The 21704-nt window shown below is 43.9% G+C and overlaps 2 protein-coding genes across 2 annotated transcripts; one reads left to right on the forward strand and one right to left on the reverse strand.

Moving 5' to 3' along the window:
- The first annotated feature begins 505 nt into the window (after positions 1–505).
- On the forward strand, positions 506–9322 carry NANS (N-acetylneuraminate synthase). The gene is made up of 6 exons (XM_005486278.4): positions 506–699; positions 2062–2277; positions 5335–5434; positions 5663–5817; positions 6839–7105; positions 8177–9322. The coding sequence occupies exons 1-6, from the start codon at positions 568–570 to the stop codon at positions 8384–8386; spliced, it is 1080 nt and encodes a 359-aa protein (XP_005486335.3). The 5' UTR covers positions 506–567; the 3' UTR covers positions 8387–9322.
- On the reverse strand, positions 8901–20784 carry TRIM14 (tripartite motif containing 14). Its single transcript, XM_074532487.1, has 6 exons — positions 20546–20784; positions 16205–16300; positions 15049–15282; positions 13835–13997; positions 12694–12786; positions 8901–11618 (listed from the first exon to the last, which is right to left on the reverse strand). Exons 1-6 carry the CDS (start codon positions 20705–20707, stop codon positions 11083–11085), a joined length of 1284 nt encoding a protein of 427 aa, XP_074388588.1. The 5' UTR covers positions 20708–20784; the 3' UTR covers positions 8901–11082.
- Between the last annotated feature and the right edge of the window lie 920 nt (positions 20785–21704).

Genomic DNA, 21704 nt, shown 5'->3' on the forward strand with positions numbered 1-21704 from the left:
CCTGAAAGGAGTGTGTAGTGAGGCGGGGGTCGGTGTGGTCTGCCGAGCCTGGCCTTAATCTGAGACACGGGAGATTCAGATTAGGTATTAGAAAAAAAATTTGTCACTCTCAGGGTGGTCAGGCACTGGCACATGTTTCCCGGGACGCGGTGGAGTCACCATCCCTGGAAGATTTTAAAGGTCTCTCTCTTGGGTGGAGCACCCAGCTAGTGCGTGCTTCCCGGGAAGCCGCTGCCGTGGCGCCGGTACCCGCGTCCCTGCGGGAAGCGCTGAGGGTGCGGTGCCGCGGCGCCTCCTGCCGGCGGGCAGCTGGCCCTGGGGGAGGGAGTCCGCGCCCGCCGAAGGCGCCGCGGGCTGGCGCGGCCGGACCCGGAATGGCGGCGCCCATTGGTGCGGCCGGGAGAAGGCGCGGCCGGACCCGGAATGGCGGCGCCCATTGGTGCGGCCGGGAGAAGGCGCGGCCGGACCCGGAATGGCGGCGCCCATTGGTGCGGATGAAAGAGGCGCGGCGGAACCGGGAGCGGCGGCGCAGTCGCGGGCGGGCTGTTGGGTTGTCGCCATCTCGCCATGGCTCGCGAGTTCGAGCTGTGCCCCGGGCGGCGCGTCGGCGGCGACCAGCCCTGCTTCATCATCGCCGAGATCGGGCAGAACCACCAGGGCGACCTGGACATCGCCAAGCGCATGATCCGCATGGTCAAGGTGCGCAGGGGGGAGGCGGGTGAGGGAGAGCGCCGGAATACGGCCTGGGTTTATTCCAGGCACAGACTGTCTGCAGGGGGACCCTTGCATTTGACTTTGATTAAGGGTCTGGAGTGCTTGTCCAGTGAGGAGCGGCTGAGGGAGCTGTTGTTCTTCAGCCTGGAGAAAAGGAGGCTGAGGGGTGATATGATCACTCTCTACAACTCCCTGAGAGGAGCGTGTGGCCAGGTGGGGCTCGGCCTCCTCTGGCAGGCCGCCAGTGGCAGGATGAGAGGACGTGGCCTCAAGCTGTGCCACAGAGGTTAAGGCTGGCCATCAGGAAGAATTTCTTCTCAGAGAGGCCGAACAGACATCGCAGTGGGCTGCCCAGGGAGGTAGTGGAGTCGCTGTCCGTGGAGGTGTTTAAGGAAAGACTGGACGTGGCACTTGGTGCCATGGTCTGTTTGACAACGTGGAGCTCAGTCACCTCAAGGCCTCGATGATCTCAGAGGTCTTTTCCAACTAATTAATTCTGTGATCTTTTGTCATGGCTGCAGCCCCGCAGCTGGGGCATGAGCTTACGGGGAATTTAGGAAGTATCTGAACCATTAAGCTGCTGAACCATCTCTGAGGAACCTCTAGTTTGACTTGGTTGATATCAGGGCTTTATTGCAGTAAAGCTTGTGTCATCCAGTAAGACAGCCAAACTGCTTTCAAATTTGATGTGATATCCATTAGATAGAAAACCACACATCATCACAGCTCAGGACATGGTGTATTCAGTTATGTGAATGGGCTGAAAGTGGAGACCAATCTAATGAGGATTTGTCTTTACTGTGTGACTTCATATAAATTATTCCTTCAAATGAATTATTCTTCCTGGAGTTGTTCAAGAGCGTCTGGTGCTGGTGACGTGATCTAGGGATAACTGTGGTGATGCTGGGTGGATGGTTGGACTGGATGATCTTAAAAGTTTCTTCCAGCCTTGATGATGCTATGAATTTCAGACTCATACTCCTTGTTCCATGCAATCCTGTGTCCTTTTTTAATGTAACATTATCAGTGACAGCTAATCTGGGAACAGCACCACAGAAGTCAACTTTTCGAATAAGCAACATGCATAGCTAAGTAGTTTTGTAGGTTTAAAATGGTTTCTCTGAACTGCTGCTCTACTAAGTGTATCAGGACTCTGAAATAGAAGGGTTCATACGTGTGTAGGTCCACAATCGCTCTGTGTTCATTACCGTTTCTGTGATTGCTGTGATGATAATGTGAAAACTCCCCAACAGATGAGCATATCAGTTACTCACTCCTTGCATTCAGAGCTAGGTGAGTGCAGGTTCCCTTGCAGTTCCACTCAGTGTGCACCAGCTTGTTTTGCAGGACTGCGGCGCAGACTGTGCTAAGTTCCAGAAGAGTGAACTGGAGTACAAATTCAACAAGAAAGCCTTAGAAAGGCCCTACACCTCTAAACACTCCTGGGGAAAGACTTATGGGGAACACAAGCGCCACTTGGAGTTCAGTCATGACCAATATAGAGAGCTGAAGAAGTATGCAGAGGAGATTGGCATTTTCTTCACAGCTTCTGGCATGGATGAGGTATGTAAGCCATACTGGAATGACAAGGGGAGTCTGGCTGTTGTGTCTGTTGGGTATTACTTAGATGTGATAGTTTTTACAGAAAATGAATATATGGACAATCAATTTCTTAACTGAGACACCTAGAGTAATTTGCCAGTTCATTTGTGTTCCTACAGTGGTTGGCTGAATATTTTGGAAGACTTGCCATGTGTTGAGATACTTACCAGAGTAAGTAGTATTAGGGAGGGACAAGGCTTCATTTTGACCTTCATAAACAATTGAGGCTTTGAGAGTATAGATCAAGATGGCAATCAGACTGCTCTCCAGTGTTGTCTGGTATATTGTTTTCAAGCATATCAAACTTCTTTCTATATTTAAAACAGATTCTTTTCTTGATCTAATCCTCATTATTTCCCTCTTTTTTTCTGCCCTCCTTGTTGTTTACTAGACCCTTATGGTGTTTCTAAGCAGTAGGAGTTTTATGCCCCTGTTTCTTTTACTAATCTCATGGAGTGGCTCACACCTTGTCCTGTTACTGCTGAATCATTTACTGATTTTTGCCAGTGGGCTCTTGAACAGTCAGTCACCAGCTTCACAACTCCATGAAACTCCTGCTGCTGTTCCCCCTTAGACATGTGTACTTGTAGCTGTTGCATGTCATTTGCCTCAGAATAATGGTAGTGACAGTATTAACAAATGCAACATACAGTTCATATGTGTAAGCTGTAAAGGTCAGGTAACACTTGAACTTCAGTACAGATGAGAGATTACAGATTTATTTTTCTTTGTGGCCTAGAAAAGACAGAGAACCGAATGGAAAGAGACCCTACTAGAAGTAAGCTAGCCACTCCTGCATATGGCCAGCAGAACCATGTCCCTGGCTTTCTGGAAGTAGATATATCCAGGATAGGACAAGGAAGTGATTTACTTAATGTTTTAAGGCAATCTATTCAGTGTCTCACTCTTGCAATCAGAGACAATTCCTGATACATGAGTGTTATTTCTCACAATTTGTCTCTCTCTTCATCTGATGATAGACAAATATGCTGTGTGTATATGGCACTAACTCAGTGCCATGGATTCAGAAACATCTGTGAAAAGAGGGTGTGATGGTTTCTTTTATTGCTCTCTTCACATCTAGAAGACTCGCTGAACAGCATGCATTCCTTTAAGAAAGGAGTACATGAACACAGGAATCTCGGACTTCTGTATCTGGGATCTTAAAAGATCCACGTGCCTTTGGGGAGAAGAAAACCCCCACATTCCTTCTTTGATGTTAAAACCTCTGGTTTCTAAAGGCTGTAGTACAACACAGAACAGTTTTTATAGGCAGCAGCTAAGATCACTTTCTGCTGCTGGGATCCCTTTTTTTCTCTGCTGTGCTCTTTTGTATGTGGCTTTATTAGCTAATTAACAGAAGTGATACATGTTTGTGCCTTCTTTTTGAGCAGTAATTGCATTACACCCTAATATTTCTGGTGGCATTTCTGCAAGACAGGGGTTTGGAACTTAAAATATTGCAAACATTGGCATAAAAACTCTTTAAGAATGCATTAACTTCTGTAAATTAACATGATCTCCGGAGGTCCAGATACATCAAAGAGGTTAAATTGTGTGATTAACTATATGAGGAAATTATTTAAGTGATGTGTGAAATAAATAAAAAAGCCTTTGAATAACTTTTTTATTTATTCTGTTCTGGTGTGTACTGGAGACAAAGCAGGATCTCATTGAACCACTCCCTTTAACGTCATTTTTGTTATTTGAAATTACTTCCTGGTTCTTGAATCTCTTAAAGAAGAGCTGCTAATTTTCAAGAGATACTTACCTAATGATGCCTTAGATGCAAGGTCTACCTGTCATATTTAATTTTTGCCATTTCCTGAGATAAGATCTGTGTCCTTCTGATATAGATTACCCATTGTCTTTATGCACCATACATCTGAATAAACTATATTAAATAGTGAACAGAGAGATGTTATACATAGGAGGTACAAGAAATTTAATCTCCATCATACTGATGGTAGAAAAATTAGACTGAATAAGACTTTATTATCTTTGTGGACATTAGCATTCTTTCTCTGGCATTAAGTAAATGTAACTGCAACAAGAAAACAGCTGAAGAAATGAAAAGTGTTTGCGGATGGTCAACAAGGGCAAAGGTAACTGTTTCATTATTTTCCCCAGAGGTGAATGGAGGATTCAAATACCTCTTGCCTGTGATAGATTTGGACTTTAAATTTTCTTCCAATAAAGTACTAATTTTTAAAAGGCTACTTATTTACCCATTTTCAGGAAGCCTCTAATAATTCTTGAATTGTTTGGCACATTTTTAGAGAAAGGCAGAGTATAATTAGCATTTAAATAAACAGTTTTATAGTCTTTGCTTTGGCATATTTTATTGTCTAGTATCTCTCCTAAAAGCAAATTAATTTTGGATTTCCCTTTTTGGGCACTTTTGGGTTTTTTTCCTGGTGCTTATTTAATATGCTCATACAAGTTTTCAGTGTGATGAGTCTGTTCTACTGTCTGTAGATTTAAACACTCTGTAGCTTAATCTTTCTGACTTGCAGGACACATGTGGCAGGAAAACTCTGTGCATGCTTGTATCACATTTCTTCTTCAACAGGCAGACTTCCATCTGCAGGTAGTTGCTCTCTCTGGTAGTGTTCAAAAAAGAGAGAAAAAATCAAGAATGTTGTGATACACAGGTTCATCTGCAAGCTGAGATGGAGCTCTGCTTGCTTGTACTAAGCAGCAGACTGTACAGCTGGTCAGACCAGAGACTGCCTTGAGACCGTGATTGCAGTCAAAACTTTGCACTAAAACAGAAGTATGAAAGAAGGCATCATAATTATACTCCACCTGCAGGGAAATAAGATGCTAATATTGTTAAGATAGCAAATGCTACTTCAGGAGCAGGGTTTTTTGTGTATAATACTGTATAATACCCATCTGTTTAATTAAGCTTTGGGTTTGTTGTGTTAAACAGTTGTTTATTTCCAAGCACAATAGTTCTTGATCCCTTGATCCAGCTGAAATGGAGTGTTAAAACATGATTTCTTTTCCTGGTAGATGGCTGTGGAATTTCTACATGAACTGGATGTTCCATTTTTCAAAGTAGGATCAGGAGATACAAATAATTTTCCATATTTGGAAAAGACTGCAAAGAAAGGTAAGCATTTTCTTTGATCCATCTTGGTGAACATCACAATACTGCTTTTTTCTCCAGTTGATTTTTGGGGAAACAATCTGAAGTTTCTTTATATTTCAGACTTTGAAAAAAAAAGTTTTATCCAGAGTTCTTTTCTAGTTTTACTGAAATAATTTACTTTAAAGAATTTAATTTAATCTTGGGTAGCTTTCTTGTTGACATAGGATGTGCATATTTTCCAATGGCTAGGTCGCCCAATGGTGATTTCCAGTGGGATGCAGTCGATGAGCACAATGCATCAGGTTTATCAGATTGTGAAGCCCATAAATCCAAACTTCTGCTTCCTGCAGTGCACCAGCGCATACCCACTTCAGCCAGAGGACGTCAATCTCCGTGTTATATCGGTCAGTGAGTAACCCAGAGCGTGCTGTGGGTAGGGTGGCAGAGAAGGGTTCTGTGCTTTTGCTGAGATACACTTCCAGGTCTTAAGGCGTACTGGAATTTGCTTCTGAGAAGTTACAGGATGTGTCACGTTCCTCTGATTCACACTGAAGTTAAAAGATCCACCGGGTCCTTTTGTAGCAGAACTCATCTTTGAGGAATATGATAAAGGATATTGCGGGAGTATTCACAGTTCAACAGAGGAAAACATGGCATGGTTATCAGGTTAACCCTGTGGTTTTTAGTGCTAAGAAAAATCATGTAGACTGTTATCATAAAGAAGGTGCATGAAATGAGAATGTAATTCTAAATAGGAAGCTAGACCAGAAACTTTGTTTAAAAAGTTTCATGTGGCTATCAGAGCCATGAAGAAAACTTATTTGATAGTTTCCTTCATTTGAAATGTTACTTGTATACGCCAAATAGTGATGTAAGAAAGTTTTCCCAAACTGGCCAGTGTTCAAGCACTACCTTAGATCTATAATCTACTATACACATAGTGTATTCTTTTTAATAGAATGACACATGGCTGCATTTAAGTGCTTTTAGGACTTGGTGACTGTTCTCTGTGCTTGGATTAAAAGGTTGCTTCAGATTTTAAATACAATGTTGAAGAAATCTGTTTTGGATACAGATTAAGTTTAATCAATCCACTGGCTTCTTGGATAAAAATAGGATACTATTACTGTTACTTAGGTTAATACAGGCCTTGAAGACCTTGAATAGTAGAAGTGTATTAAAACGAGAAATGTAAATTGTAAAAGAGAACATACTTCCTTGTCAGTATTGATAATATTAGTCAGATTTGGAATGTGGTGATTGGTAATGCAGTGTAACTTGTTGAATTTAAAAGGTTGCGTTCTCTGCATATCCAAATACTTGTTTATGGCACAGTATTTGTCCACTGCAGTTATCACTGTTAAATTTGCTTTGTTTTTGAAACTGCTGCCTTGGTAATTCAGATCAACTCTGTCGTGATTCAAGGCATATCAGTCAGCTTTTCCTGATATCCCCATTGGCTATTCGGGGCATGAAACTGGCATAGCCATTTCAGTGGCAGCTGTTGCTATGGGTGCTAAAGTACTGGAACGGCACGTGACTCTCGACAAAACATGGAAAGGAAGCGACCACCAAGCATCTCTGGAGCCAAATGAGCTGGCAGACTTAGTGAAAGCCATCCGTACTGTGGAAAAAGCAATGGGTTCTCCAGTCAAACAGCTCTTGCCCTGTGAAATGGCTTGCAATGAAAAGGTAACTTTTGATTTTAGTTTGTGTAAACCTGCAACTAATTTAGACCTATAGCTAATAACTGTATTCAGAAAAATAGGTTGTGAATTGTTTATTGCAGTAGCATTTCTGCCTCTGCACTTAAAAAATTTCACACTGCATAATGTTGGCAGTTTTGATTATAATAGAGTTCTGTGTTTATCATCCAGTGGTTAACTAAGTTGAGTAACAGCCTGGAATCATTTAGGTTGCAAAAGACCCATGAGGTCATTTAGTCCAACCTAACACTGCCAAGCTCAACCACTGATGTATGTTCCTAAGTGCCATGTCCACACATTTTAAATAACTCCAGGAATCATGTCTCAACTGCTTCCATGTTGTAGACTGTTTGAGTGCTTGATCACCCTTTTAGAGAAGAAATTTTTCCTAATACCTAGTCTAACCCTCCCCTGGCACAGCTTGAGGCCATTTCCTCTTGTTCTGTCATTTGCTGCCTGGGTGAAGAGACCACTCAGCTGACTACAGCGTCCTTTCATAGAGTTGTAGACAGTGATAAGGCCCCCTCTGAGCTTCCTTTGCTCCAGGCTAAGCACCCCCCAGCTCCCTCAGCCACTTTTCAAAGGACTTGTGCTCCAGACCTTTCACCAGCTTTGTGGCCCTTCTCTGGATTCACTCCAGCATTTCAATGTCCTTCTTGTAGTAAGGGGCCCAGAACTGGACACAGGATTTGAGGTGTGGCCTCACCAGTGCCAGGTACTTGGCAATCGTAATAGGAATAATACCTCTATGATTTTTTATTAGCTGCTTTTACACTAAGCTAAAATACCAGTCATTCTAATCAGATTCCCTCCATTGTGATTTTGAAAAATTCCACTGAGCCACTGTCCAGTTTCAGAAAACATCCGCATGTTCCTAGCAGCCTAGTTAGAGTGAGAGTAACCATGCTAAAATAATCTTCGTTTGGAATAAGTAATGGAGAAGGCAGTTCTACACAACCTGTTCCAAAATAACTGCAGAACATTTTTTATCTTTTTATATCATACTAAGCTAGCAATGTATTTAACTTCAACATTGTTTTTTTGCCCCTCCCTGTAGCTGGGAAAGTCGGTAGTGGCAAAAGTGGCAATTCCTGAAGGTGCAGTGTTGACACTTGACATGCTGACGGTGAAGGTGGGAGAGCCAAAGGGATTTCCTCCAGAATGCATCTTTGACCTGGTGGGCCAGAAGGTTAAAAGAACTATTGAAGAAGATGAAACCATCACTGAGCAAGCAGTGGAAAATCACGTAAAAAAAGTGAAGTGCTAAACCTAAGCACTCCATTCCATATTTCTCAATGTACTACCATGCAATGTGTTTGAGAATAGCAGCATGGTAGATTAGAAGAAAGGGGTGTGGTTATGAGGGTACAAACAGGATAGAATTTTCAGGTTCTTGTTAGCAGGAAGTTTCAGAAGCAAAGGGGATATAAATTATGAAGATTTCATTAGAAACTGTATAGCATTGTGCCTAGGAAATGCCATGATCCTCTCTTCTCCATTTCGCTTAACCTAGATTAATTTGGAGTTCTGCCAAATAAAAGACCACAGCCTGCTGCTTTCCAGCTTCCCTTTTCTGTTAAGAATACAGTAAATTATCAGAATTTTGTCTACACTTTGAATTGTTCTAGCCCTGTATCTTTTGATACTCCTCTCTTTTCTGCCATTTGCCTCACCTGTGTGATAGCAGCACTCTGGTTGGAGTTGAATACAGATAAGTGAAGGTTTACACTGAACAGAAAACTACAAATGCAACCTGGATGGATCTTTTTTTAAGATGAAAGTCTTAAAAGTGTCATGATAAAGCAGTGGGTTGCAGCAATCTGTATTCTGTGGGAAAATGGGCTTCTTGAGAAAGCTAATTTCTCAAGAGACAGTACCAGGAAAGGAAGCCTAGTGGTATTTACAAAGGTCCCATTTAAGGAGCAAGAGAGCCTTTTTTGAACTAAAAGGCCAAAAGGCATGCCAGAGAGATTGAGGAGGGAAGAAAAGTAGATCTGAGATGAATCAGTGGAAATAAGTTTAACTTATGCTTCAGAAATTCTGAAAAGCATCTATTGCAAGTTGAGTGAAGTCTGGAATATTAAGTTGATTCTGCAGAGCATTTGGATGCCTCTGTTGGACCTGGGGGCAGCTTCTCAGGTAGGAAGCCAAATGCTGGTGAAGTTTTAGCAGCTTTTTTTTTTTCTGTCCTAACCAGAATCCTCTACATTGGGATTTTTCTCCCAACACTGGTGTGTTGGGAGATGGCTGAGGCTGACTGCCTGACTACATTTACACCGTTGTGCTTCAACATGACGGTCAGTACATGATTTGTGTGGTCTGCTCTTGCGTCCCAGCTTCTCATTTTTCATTTGAGAAATGCAATACCACTCGTATTGCCTGCTGGTTTTCCCTTTGACCAGAAGGGAGCTGTATGGCAGCAGCCTTAAGCCATTAATTCTTCAACTACCTTGCTTAGGACAGAACTGCTTTGCAATACTTAATCTGCTTTTGTTCTGTGGTGGAATCATTTACTAGTGATGGTTACTTGGAACTTGCTACCTTTTTGTCATGAGTTGATGAAGTATCTGGAATTTGGTGGTGAGTGGTTTTGTACCTGTAAACTATTTACTTTCAAAATGTGCAATTCTGAGGAAACTGTATTCATATCTTTAAATGGGGAAGCAGAGGTTGAGTCCTATACTTCACTATATATGATCTGTGACTGATGCAGTATGCTTGCCTTACATTAAAAAATACTTAATTGTTAAAAGATTTTTTTTTCATTTTAAATTTGAAAAATAAATTTAGCTTATAAAACAAGCTCTTGTTTCTGCATTTCAGGCTATGGTCAGACCTTGCCTTTGCCAGCACTGGTGATGCAGGGCCTTTAGTGTTTGAACACTGTAACATTACCTGACCAGTTTCAAGTAGCAGTGGTTTTTCACTCTAGGCTGGTCCTGGAGACTGCTGTAAGCAAAAGCTCCAGAAATGTCCAGGACTTCAATTAATGTATTGATGGGGCGGAAGACATGCATATACAGAAAATTGCAAGCTGTGTCCCCTAGTTTTACGTGAATGTTGCAAATTGGACACAAACATAAATGGGCCACAGATGCACCTCTGGCCTGGTGTTTTCATTGCACCTGTGAGCCCTGCAGACATTTCATCCTCCTAGGGGTTGTACACAGCTTTTTCTCATGCTATCACTCAATGGAAAGAATAGGGCCACCCAGAAGTCCAATTCAGAGCTTCTGTCACATGTAAGACCAGCTAGTGACTATTAAATGTGGCCACAGAAGCTCCAGTTTCAGAAGGGACCTTTCCAAGAGTCAGGGCCAGACTTGATTTTTCCAAGCTGACACTTAAATAGGAGCTAATTTACTTAGTGCATTTATTATCCAAATCTGACCTTGTCAATGATAACAATATGCGGTATAAAATCTTGAAGCTTGAACCAAACTAAACCTGTTGCCATACACAATTGCAGCCTCTCCAGGCTGATAAGGGAAGGGAGTTCATTAAAAAAAATTTCAAAAAGTCAATATCCATGTTCCAGTCTGGGTTGTAATATGTATCTTTCAACCTGACTTCTTCCATTTTGCAAGTTGAAAAATACTACATACGGCACTTCAGGTGGTACAGCAACACCATTTATAACTCAAATAATCTTTCCCCATTGAAAAACACCTATACATTAAAAAAATACAGTTGATTTTCTTGAACTTACTGTTACAATTTGAAAAAAGCACAGTAATACTATATACTGCACTTTGAGTGGTATATCAACATAATTTATAAAAGTGAGGTCACCTTCCTTCATTGAAAAAAAATACACATTAAAAATCACAGTTGGTTTTCCTAAACTTATGTTACCTTCTAAAAGCATCATAATTACAACTTTGATACAACAGAGATGAATTCATGTAGAAAATTGCTGAAATGGCATTAGCAGAAAAAGCATGAACTAGTAGGCTTTGTTTCTTATGTTAGTTTGCATGTTCTAATGGACCCTTCCCAGAGTCTCAGGGCTGGATAAACTGGTTCTGTGAACTTGCAGCAGAAGGTGTGTAAATGAGCCATGCCATCGCTAACATTGTAGAATGAAAGGATTCCTGCTTCATAATCTAGAAAAATGCCAATGCAATCAGGATCATCTTCTACCAGGATGGGGATTCTCTCTCCCTTGTGAAATGCCCAGTATTCAAAATCAAATTTCTTAAGGCACCAAGATGCTCTATTCCAGCCCAGTCGACAGGCTTCAGAGTCTCCTTTCCTGCCAATGGTCGGGTAGGCTGCGCCAATCCACCATCCCTGTCCAGCACAACGCAGGTCAACTTCCCAGTAATGGCTCCCAGAAAGGAATGCGTCTCTGCTTAGCACTTGCCATAATTTATCAAATCTCTGGGGACTACAGGGGTAGAGTATTCTCCTCCAGCTGCAGCTTACTTCAAGACGGTCTTCTGACAATTTCAGTCTTGGGTGAATGCTGTCATGTTCCCAGGTTGGTGATCTTGCATCTGCAGTAAAAGCCATAATCAGACTTGCTACATTTCTCATGACCCTTGGAAGAAGTCCAAGTTATAGAACACCTGCAAAGGAGCTCACAGTTGGAAGTGTCTTGGGACAGTCAGAAAGCCTGCAGTCCCAGGAACATGGGCTGGAAAAGGCATGCCAAAGGGGTCAGAGCAGGCCACTAATATTGCTGCCTCCACACCTTTGTGACCTGGGCCAACCATGGTGATGGGGACCTCAGCCACAGCACCAAGGTTTCTTTACATTTTGAGTTAGGGCTCAGCCAGAAAGCCCACAGGTCCAAGGACACTGGCTCTGGAAAAGGCATTCCAGTCAGAGCAAGGCTGGGACCCAACATTGCTGACTGTACATTAGGTAGGGATGGGATTCAGCTAGTCACAGAGCCTCCATCTCCAGGGACACTGGGGCTGGAAAATGTGTGCTAAGTGCATAAAGCAGTGAACCAACGCTGCTGTCCCCACACCTTTCTAATGTAGGGCACCAACGTGATGCGCACCTTTGCCACAGCACTAAGCTGCCATTTGGGCTAAGGTCAGGATTCAGGGAGCCACAGAGCCCACAGCTCCAGAGACACTGCAAAAGGCATGCCAAGGGAATCACAGCAGGGCACCAACACTGGTGCCTCCACACACTTCTAATCTGGATCACTCATGGTGATGGGATAAGGAGAAGCCATACACAGAGAGTTACAGTCCTGTGGTCTGTTCAGCCTGGAGGAAACTAAAGGGCGACCTCACTGTAGTTTACATCTTCCTTGTGAGGGGGAGAGAAGGGGCAGGCACTGATCTCTTCTCTGTGATGACAGTGACAGGACCCGAGGGAATGGCCTTAAAATTCCGTTAAGCAAGGCTTAGGTTAGGAAAGGTTCCCCAGAGGGTGTTTGTGCACTGGAACAGGCTCCCCAGGGGAGTGATCACAGCACGAACCCTGACAGAGCTCAAGAAGCACTTGGACAACGCTCTCAGATATGTGGTCCTGTGCAGGCCCAGGAGTTGGACCCTAGTGATTTTTGTGGGTCCAGCTCAGGAGATTCTAGGACTCTAGCATAATCATACTTACGTTTTAAGAAAAGCAACCGATCAACAGGAGTCATGGTTTTCAGCACTGTTCCAGGCTCCTTCTTTGCAGTGGGATTAAGGCTACTGAAAACATCTGGGCAAAGATGAAAAGGGACAGCTTAGGGAGTCTGCCAGCTTTTCAACAATCATTTTCCAACTTCATGGACAAACTATGTTACTATGTTACTTTTTCTGGGGAGGGGCTACTCATTCTATGCTTTCAGCATTATGCTCTTTGCATAGTATGGAGATGCTGGACTAGTGTTTCCACAGAAATATACAATTGAGCACAACACCAAGTAATCAGACCTGATTCCTTTAAAACTGGCCCTTATCAGATGAAATAGGCAGCTGAAGACAGCTGCAGGTGCTTGCTGCAGTAGCAGTCCTACACACATCCTGCAGTCTTTCAGATCAGATCTGACCATTTGCCCCAGCAACCTGCTACTGTCTTTTCAGTAGCAATTCTCTGATAAGGGCTTAAAAGGCAGCTGGGTGAAATGTGATGGCCATTTCATCACATGTTGCCTGCTCACTCAAAGAGCAGCAGGATTTTCCCATGGTTATTTAGCTTTCTGCCTCTGTGCCCCATTAGGAAAAATTGCTTGCCTTCATTATGCCAAAGGTCATTGAAGGATGAACTAACAGCTCAAAGACAAAAGGATTTCTAAATAGAACATGTTAGTTCAGCTTTACTGTACTAAAAATCATCAATTTTTTTCAGACTGAGGCAGATCACCAGGTACATCAATTAAAAAAATCTTTCAAATTTTAGAGGTACTCCATTGCCAGAGCACTTGCACTCAATTGTAACTGAGAGAATAGATACATTCTATAAGTGTGATGGTCTGCATTAAATTGTATTGAAATACCTGATGGAACTGGGGGGGAAAAAAGCAACAGACAAACCAAAGATCATCTTCAGAGTTGGAAGAGAAATCTCTTAGTTCCTAAATCACCACTATATCACCTAAATCACCTATAACAGCATTACACCCATGCTGACAGAAAGCAGTACCCATGCCTGAAAAATGTTGTTTCTCCAGATGATTTGGTAAAAAGTCCTGTTCTTACTTAAAAAAATACACTTTATTTGCAAAGACAGCAGAAGAAAGCAAAATTCAGAGCACTCTCTCAGGTACCTTCTTTAAGCCGGGCATCCAATGGTTTCTGTAGAATGGACTGCAGAGCTCTGACGAAGTGTTTATAATGGTTAAGTAAGTGTTCAAACGAGAGCGGTATTGGATGCCACTTTTCTAATGGGTGTCTGGATTCCTTAATTTCCTTCTCAATTTCTGTGTACTTCTGAGAGCAGAAAGCCAAACACTACAATTAGCAGAGACTGTGACATGAAAGGACTCTTCCATCCGAGCTCCCATACACCACAGAGCAGGGATAGCTCCAGCATGAGGTAAACCTATGGGCCATCACAGGCAAACTTGCTGAGATCAGCCTGCCTTTTAGCTCATTAGCATGCCCATTAGCATAATGGGCATGCTAATGCCTCCTGCCAGTGGAGCCATCCCAGACATGGAGAACCCAACAGCCACAGTTAAAAGAGATCCCTCCAGGATGGAAATGAGTTTAGCCTAGCCAGGACCCTTTGTGGGAAATCCCATCAATGGCAAAATCAAACTATTAAGTTTTAAAAACAATTTGAAGAATAAAATCCAACTTCCTCACAAGAAAATCCCCATAAAATCACAAAGAGCAGCTCCTGTGTGTAGGTGTGTCGCTAGCATGCACAGCAGAATGCCAGGGCCATATCACAGCAATGGAAACTCCATTCTGACACATTGCAAGGATGCAAAAATGCTCCAGAGGCATCATCCTGTAAGAAATTGCATCTTTTGTCTTGTGTCAGGGCACAAGTACATGGTAACATAATCTTTCCAAGGAAGGTGAAGATCATCATCTGTAGGAAAAGGAACAGCATTGCTTTCTCCAGTGAAGTGAAGGCTTATGGTGATTAGGATTTCTTGCAATGAAGGAAATTACAGATTTTAACTTCCCTCCTGACGTTGCCTGAGGACTGGCTTTTCTCATACCTTCATATCACACAAGGAAAGACTTGATACAGCATTTGTCTTCAAGATTAAGAGACGTGTCTTTTCCATCTATGCTTAAAATTAACATGAATTTCATACAGACCTGAAATCAATGCCACAGCAGGAAGACCTAATAGCTCAAAAATCAGGAACCAAATTTGTTCACCAAAACAGCAACACAAAAAAGCAAATTAAAAAGCACTTAGGAAGATGCTGCTTACATACAGAAGGATCTATAGAAGACATCACTAGAGAAATTCACCAAGGACTGTCAGGGTAAGAGGTAGAAAGAGACCATACAATACCACCTCCAGCAAATTAATAGGATCACTGTCCTGTTGTATTTGTCTGATTCGACGTGTGAAGGTCTCGAGAGCTTCCAACTGTCCTTCACAGGACCTCAAATGCTGATCATGTGTTCCCAGAGCTTGCTGAGTCTTTTCATCAATGAAGATTTTTGCCAGACTCTCTTCATCCCGAAGAAGTAACTGAAGCTCAGTCATTTTTTCTGACAGCTGCCGTTTAATCATATCAGCATGTGCCTATGGATAAAGCAGAAGAATTTCTTCCCCCTGCTCAACAGACCATAAACATTTCAGACATTTCTCTTTCAGGCTTTTAGTGCTATGTTTTGGTTGCATTTTACTGATTTTCTCCATCTCTTCAGAAACATGTCTCTACCCCTTAAGGGAGCACAGATATGATCTACCTGCTGATGTCTGGATGGAAAAGAGTGAGAGAAGATTCCAAGATGCCTATTTATGTCAAAAAATCTGTTTTCAGCTGGAATTAACAGGGTACCATTTGCAACAAGAAACAGATCTTTTTCTTCAGTAGCAAGACTCTGACTGCTTTTAAAGCAAGCCAAAGACAAGTAAGTGGTAGGAAGAGAAAGCCTCCCAAAGAAAGTGGCATCAGGCCAAGTCTCTAAAGCTCCCTCAAGCTCTTACTGACATTTCTGTAACAGAGGTGCCTAGCAATGCTCCTTAGAGCAGAAGTCATTTCATGCTCTATAAATGAGGTGCGGCTTAGCATGCATTCCCATTCTTAAGACAGAATCAACAGAACTGTTCCTGTGTTTACTCAACTCTGAATCCAGAAAATTCAATAATGCAGTTCAGTCCATATCATACAAGTTCAGTGCATATCATACAAGATACATAAGTGTAGCCAGAATAACATATGCAGCTGGGGCTATCTACTATTCCTCTGCATAAAAACTTCACCCTTGGTCTTCCAGAGATGTTCAGCTGATCAAGGAATGAGGATCAGGTCTTTGGAGACTCTCCATCTTCCCTCTCTTTGGTAGTGTAATATATTGTGATGAATACAGGGAATACACTCTTCTCCTGGGAAGTAGAGTAGCCACCCAATAGATGGCTGGGTCTTTGAATAGCTACAGAGAAAACAAAATGTCTCCCCTTGGAAAATGACCATCCAGTGGAGAACGAAACCACACTTTACCTTCACATCATTCACAGCCTGCTCTATGGTCCTTCTGTTGCCATCTTCTTCCTCTTTTCTCTCTTCTAGATTCTTCAAGCACAATGCCATGAGTTCCTATACAACAATGAAACAAAATAAAACGCTGTTTCGTAACACCTGTAAAAACCAGAAACAACTATCCAGCTGATTTTCATATAAGGGGGGGTTACTGAAAGATACTGTTTCAGAATCAGAATATTCTGAATTGGAAGGTGAAACTCTTAAATGAAAGGCCTTTTATGAGGCTATTAAGGCCAGTATAGTGATGAACCATAAGGATTTCCGCATTTCGCCTGGTGGTTATACTGATAAGGTTTGGACAGCTGGGCAAATTAGCACCACCTTCTTAAGGCACAGGGAAACCCAAAGTGAAAAAACATATCCATCTTTAATCTATGGTGCTGCGTATTTCCATTATGTGCTAATGCATTTAGCAGCTGAAGGGCGACTAAGTACTTTTATTTAGAGGATAAGTGGAAGGCTCCACTTATATAAAAATCCAGTGAATGTTTAGGATGCTTCTCAGTGTACAAATGACCAATCAGATACCTCACTGCCACAGTGATGCTGTAGTCTGAACATTTGCAACAGCTAATAGTGTCAGCATGGCTAGTAATCAGTCACAGTATCTGTGGCCCTTCTCAGATTATGGTGTGCCCAGCACAGCATAATCAATGTTCTGCTTATATCTTGCTCCAGTTTCTCACCTGCAGCCCTCTGAAATTGGATGCCCTCTGCCCAGCAGGTTGAACAATCTTGGTATGCCTGCTAACGCATTTTTGTCATTAGTAACAGGAAGGATACAGGCAATGCTGCCCCACAGTGCTGTCAGTGCACTGGTGCTAAAACAGGCCCTCAGTAAACACCAGGTAAGCTAGTGCCACGTGTAGCTGCTGTCGGTGTCCTCTTCTGCAGCTGAGACCCAGTCAGGAACACCTGCATGCACATGTACCAGGTCCCTGCCACAGCCCTAGGGCACCACAGCATTTAAACTCTGCAGCATGGACAAATAGAGCAGGAAGCAACGGTTTGCATTTCTGACATGTCTCCTTAGAAAACACCTGCAGTTTGGCATTTGAGTATGACAGAGTCAGAAGAAAATGGGCTCCCAGCAAAAGCCAGAGACTCTGCATCTGGTAGGCCCTTGGCACAGACACATCCATGCAGGCAGGTAAATGTTCTTGCACAGAGCAAGACACTCATGCTATTTATTCCAGCCACAGTTTTCTAGTCTTGTCCCTGAACAACGAGAAGTGTTCTATACCACTAGAGGATTCAGGAATTCTACCAGGTACCAGCCTTCCTCAGTTTATTTTGCAGCCTTGACCTCATTCCTTACCTCAAAGACTGACAAAGACCACAGCAAAAAACCCAATCGTCCTTCTTGGCAAGGAACACACATCACTTTGTGCACTCACAACAGTGACCATATGGAAATACTTATATTAATCCCAAGCATTTCTGGTTAAGCATTACTTTCTTTACAGAGATACATGGAAGAGCTGCTTCCTACCAATTGAAGACTATGCCAGCAACCCATGTCATTCACCCTGAGGAATCAACTGAAAATCTTCCTTTAGGGATTGCCTGTGTGCTTCAATTCATTCAAATGAAAACACTGTAAAAGCAAGGATTTCTGAGATGACACTCAGAACTCCAGTCAAGCTCACAGGACACATATCAAGTGCAAAGAATGCTGATCCTGTCTGCTGCATTCAGGAGCACAGGGAATATCCTTTTTGATTATTTTAAACAATCTCTGCTCCAAGGACGAAGCAGCTGATGGATCTCTCACAATGGTTTTCATGTCTTCTTAGCACTCACAGCTAGGACCTGCTGAAAGAGCTGTGGAAGATTCTCAGTGCAAGAAGTGCTGCCTGGCTGATGTCACACCACAAGGGCTATACTGAATAACTGCTCACAGCAAACAAAATCACTAGTCAAAATACCATCACTTATGCCAAAACCATTGCTGGTTTGTGCCTAAAATCTCTGCAGCCCTAAGCCAGTAGATGTCAGCAGATACTTCTTAGGGACAGAGGGTCACATGGGAGTACAAGTTTCTACCCCACTCACTTCCTGATTTAGCAGAAACAAGCCTTTATCAACAGCACATGCTTCCTTCTCTCTGTCCATCAGACCCCCAGGGAAGCAGCACAGTTAGTAGATTTGTGCACTTTGCCTCAGATCAGGTTGCCACTGCACAATACGTGCATCACCCACCCACTGCCACCCTGTCGTGAAGGGAACGCAAACACTTTAGAGAGCTCCCACCTGGAAGAGGGACACTTTGGGTGAAAGCACACCAGCAGGCAGGTGCAGTGCTCTGCGTTGCTCAGATGTCTTGAATAGTTTTACCTCTGTGCTGCTGTTTGCACAGCCCTCTTCCCCTGTAATGCTCTGTAACATGAAGTGCAATGGAATGTTCCAAGAGTTTATCATGATGATAAACTGGCTCACAATCTGTGTGAACTTCCAAGCAGGAAGTTCTGTAGGAACTGTTTCTTCCTAGTGTTTTCTGCAGGAAACCTCCTCATAGCACTCCTATATCACAAAAGGAGTGAGAAGAAACTTTCTGAAGTTGTAGAGAAAAAAAAAGGAAAAAAGAAAAAAGGGAAGGGAAGAGGGAAGGGAAGGGAAGGGAAGGGAAGGGAAGGGAAGGGAAGGGAAGGGAAGGGAAGGGAAGGGAAGGGAAGGGAAGGGAAGGGAAGGGAAGGGAAGGGAAGGGAAGGGAAGGGAAGGGAAGGGAAGGGAAGGGAAGGGAAGGGAAGGGAAGGGAAGGGAAGGGAAGGGAAGGGAAGGGAAGGGAAGGGAAGGGAAGGGAAGGGAAGGGAAGGGAAGGGAAGGGAAGGGAAGGGAAGGGAAGGGAAGGGAAGGGAAGGGAAGGGAAGGGAAGGGAAGGGAAGGGAAGGGAAGGGAAGGAAGAAGAAAGAAGACAAAAAAGAACAGAAAAGAAAAGAAAGAAAGACAGAAAGAAAGAAACAAAGAAACAAAGAAACAAAGAAAGAAAGAGAAAGAAAGAAGAGAAGCTTCTGAACATCAAACTTCTGTGTTACAGTATTTTAAGTCTCCCAAGGTTAGCACCACAGCACGCAGGCCTTAGTAAGCCTCCTGGCAGGCTTTCCAAGTAAAACAGCACATGCAGGAGTATTGGCAAGCTTGCAAAACTTCCTGAGGGTATTTGGTGGACAGCTACACTGGCATAAAGAAAAAATTCTTAGGGAAGAATCCCTGGGCTGGCTGTGGCTGGGATGGAATTCATTTTCCTTATAGCAACCCTTGTGGTGCTGTGTTTCAGATGTGACTACTCTGTGAGTGCGCAGAAGACTAGAAGGGGAAACAAGTAGGACATGACCCCTACTAATCAAAGAGTAGTACCATATAACATCATGTTCTGCAAACTGGAAGAGGGGTGTTTAGGTGGGCTAGCTGCCCTTTGCTCAGAAACTGTATGGTGAGTGTCTGCCTCTGCATCACTTTTGTTCTTTTTCTCTCCCCTCCACTTCTTCTCTTATTAAACTTATTTTTATCCTAATCCATAAATTTTTTTGGTTTTAATGTTTCTCTTCCCCTGTCCCACTGGGCAAGGAAGCGGAATAAGCAGGCAGCTGTGTTGTGCTTAGCTGCCTATTGTGGTTAACCCACAACATCCCAGAGGAGTTATCAGAGAACTGTGAATGGGCAGTCATTGTGATCTAACCAGCTACCATGATGGGGTCAGGGGGTAAACAGAAATGACCTTTCCCCTTACCCTAAGGTATCTGTGTTTTGGTCAAAGGTTCTTCTAGCCTGTCAATAAAAACAAATTTCCTGAAACAGCCACACTGATTCCACATACAAGGTTGGAGGATAAAATGCTGCTGCATGTGATCTAACAGTGAAAGTCACTTCCTCCTTACCCCTTGATTTATATACCTGTTTTGTGGATGCTTGGGTGTGACTGATTGACTCTTTCCTTTTCGTACACGATCCTTGTGCAGTGGCATCAGACTGACCTTGTCTGTATGGGGTCTACAAAGCACTTGCTGAACTACAGAAAGTACAGAAACTTTGTTCTTAGTTAACACAGTCTACAAACCTTGAACTCCACAAGGTGTTGATAAGGCAAGCAAAGTAAGGCTAAAGGCTGAAGATCGGCTTAGTTCTGTGGCACTGCACTAGAACTCACAGACACCACCATCACACTCTAGCCAAAGAAAACCCAGAGGCGCACGTTTCAGAAACAAGGGGACAACCGGCAAGACATGACATGAGGAAGATGATGTCTCAGCTGCAGTTTCACCCCCGCTCCACGGCACAGCGGCCCGGGCCGGCACTCACCTGCGTGCGGCGGACGGCCTGCGGCAGGAGGCAGGCGCGGTGCCCGCGGTGCGCGCCCAGCGCCGGGCACAGCGCGCACACGCAGCACCCGCAGTCCTCGCAGAACAGCTCCAGCGGCCGCCCGGCATGGGCCGCGCACAGCCGCGGCTCCCCCTGCGCCATGCCGGAGGGCGGGGAGCACAAGGATGCGGAGCCGGCAGCTGAGGGAGAGGAGGCGGATACGGGGCCGGCGGGGGCAGGGAGAGGAGGGTGCGGGGCCGGCGTGTGGAGGGTGTGCGCTGCGGGCGGTGCCGCCTTTCGGGCAGCCGAGCCGGGGCCGGGGCCGGGGCCGTGGCCGTGGCCGTGACCGTGGCTGTGGCCGTGGCCGTGGCCCCGCCGTGCCTCCTGCTCGGCTCACTCGCGGCCGGAGCGGGGAGCCGCAGCTGTGGGGCTGCCGGGCAGGCAGGGCCGGCAGGAGCGGAGACCCGCAGCGGGACAGCCGGTGCCCTGGGAGCTGCCTCCGTCCGGGGCCCGGGCTGGAAAACTGACAGATATGTGGAATTTCAGCAGCGTCGGTGTGGGGTGGGCTTCAGTGTTATGGCTGAGCAAAACACTTACCTGATACAAAATGTGGGGCGGAAATTGTCTTCAGGGTATGTTTTGTCAGTTTCTAATTTTCAGGTAGAATTTTGTGCTTTGAATGGTCGCATTTATAGAAATCAAAATAGAGCGCTCATGCTCTTACAGAGCTTGTACACTTAGCTGCACTGGCTGTAACTCTACATTCAACAAAATTCACACTAGTTTTTTAACATGCTTTGTTCTTCCTGTGAATAAAAGCAGTACAGAGTATTCACACACACATGTGCACACACACAAGATGTGAAAAATAGGAAAATATTTTAACGCTGAGCATTTTGGTGCCACATGTGGGAGTCAGAATATGTATTAGTACATAAGAATGTGGAGTACTGAGGAACAAGGGCAGTCTTGCTGAAATTCATGCATAAGGCAGAATTTCATGCCTGCAAAGACGCTGCTAACATAACCAATAATTTAGAAAGTGCCTTTTGTACATACAAAAGTCATTTTTTTTCCTTGGAAAGTGTTTCATACAGACCCCAGGATAGAGTCCTGGAATCTCAGGGATCATTATGGATATCTGTAGGTTGTTTGCTCT

Source organism: Zonotrichia albicollis, chromosome Z (genome assembly GCF_047830755.1).
Source record: "Zonotrichia albicollis isolate bZonAlb1 chromosome Z, bZonAlb1.hap1, whole genome shotgun sequence".
In the NCBI taxonomy this organism is placed as follows: Eukaryota; Metazoa; Chordata; class Aves; order Passeriformes; family Passerellidae; genus Zonotrichia; species Zonotrichia albicollis.

Excerpts from the sequence above, each read along its gene's own strand:
- TRIM14 (XM_074532487.1), bottom strand. The coding sequence starts at position 20,707 with ATGGCGCAGGGGGAGCCGCGGCTGTGCGCGGCCCATGCCGGGCGGCCG. Across the intron at positions 15,283-16,204 it reads AGGCTGTGAATGATGTGAAG|GCACATGCTGATATGATTAA; the intron begins GTAAAGTGTGGT and ends CTTTATCCATAG. Across the intron at positions 12,787-13,834 it reads GGATGCCCGGCTTAAAGAAG|ATGTTTTCAGTAGCCTTAAT; the intron begins GTACCTGAGAGA and ends ATCTTTGCCCAG.
- NANS (XM_005486278.4), top strand. The coding sequence starts at position 568 with ATGGCTCGCGAGTTCGAGCTGTGCCCCGGGCGGCGCGTCGGCGGCGAC. Across the intron at positions 5,435-5,662 it reads GGAAAAGACTGCAAAGAAAG|GTCGCCCAATGGTGATTTCC; the intron begins GTAAGCATTTTC and ends TCCAATGGCTAG. Across the intron at positions 7,106-8,176 it reads AAATGGCTTGCAATGAAAAG|CTGGGAAAGTCGGTAGTGGC; the intron begins GTAACTTTTGAT and ends CCCTCCCTGTAG.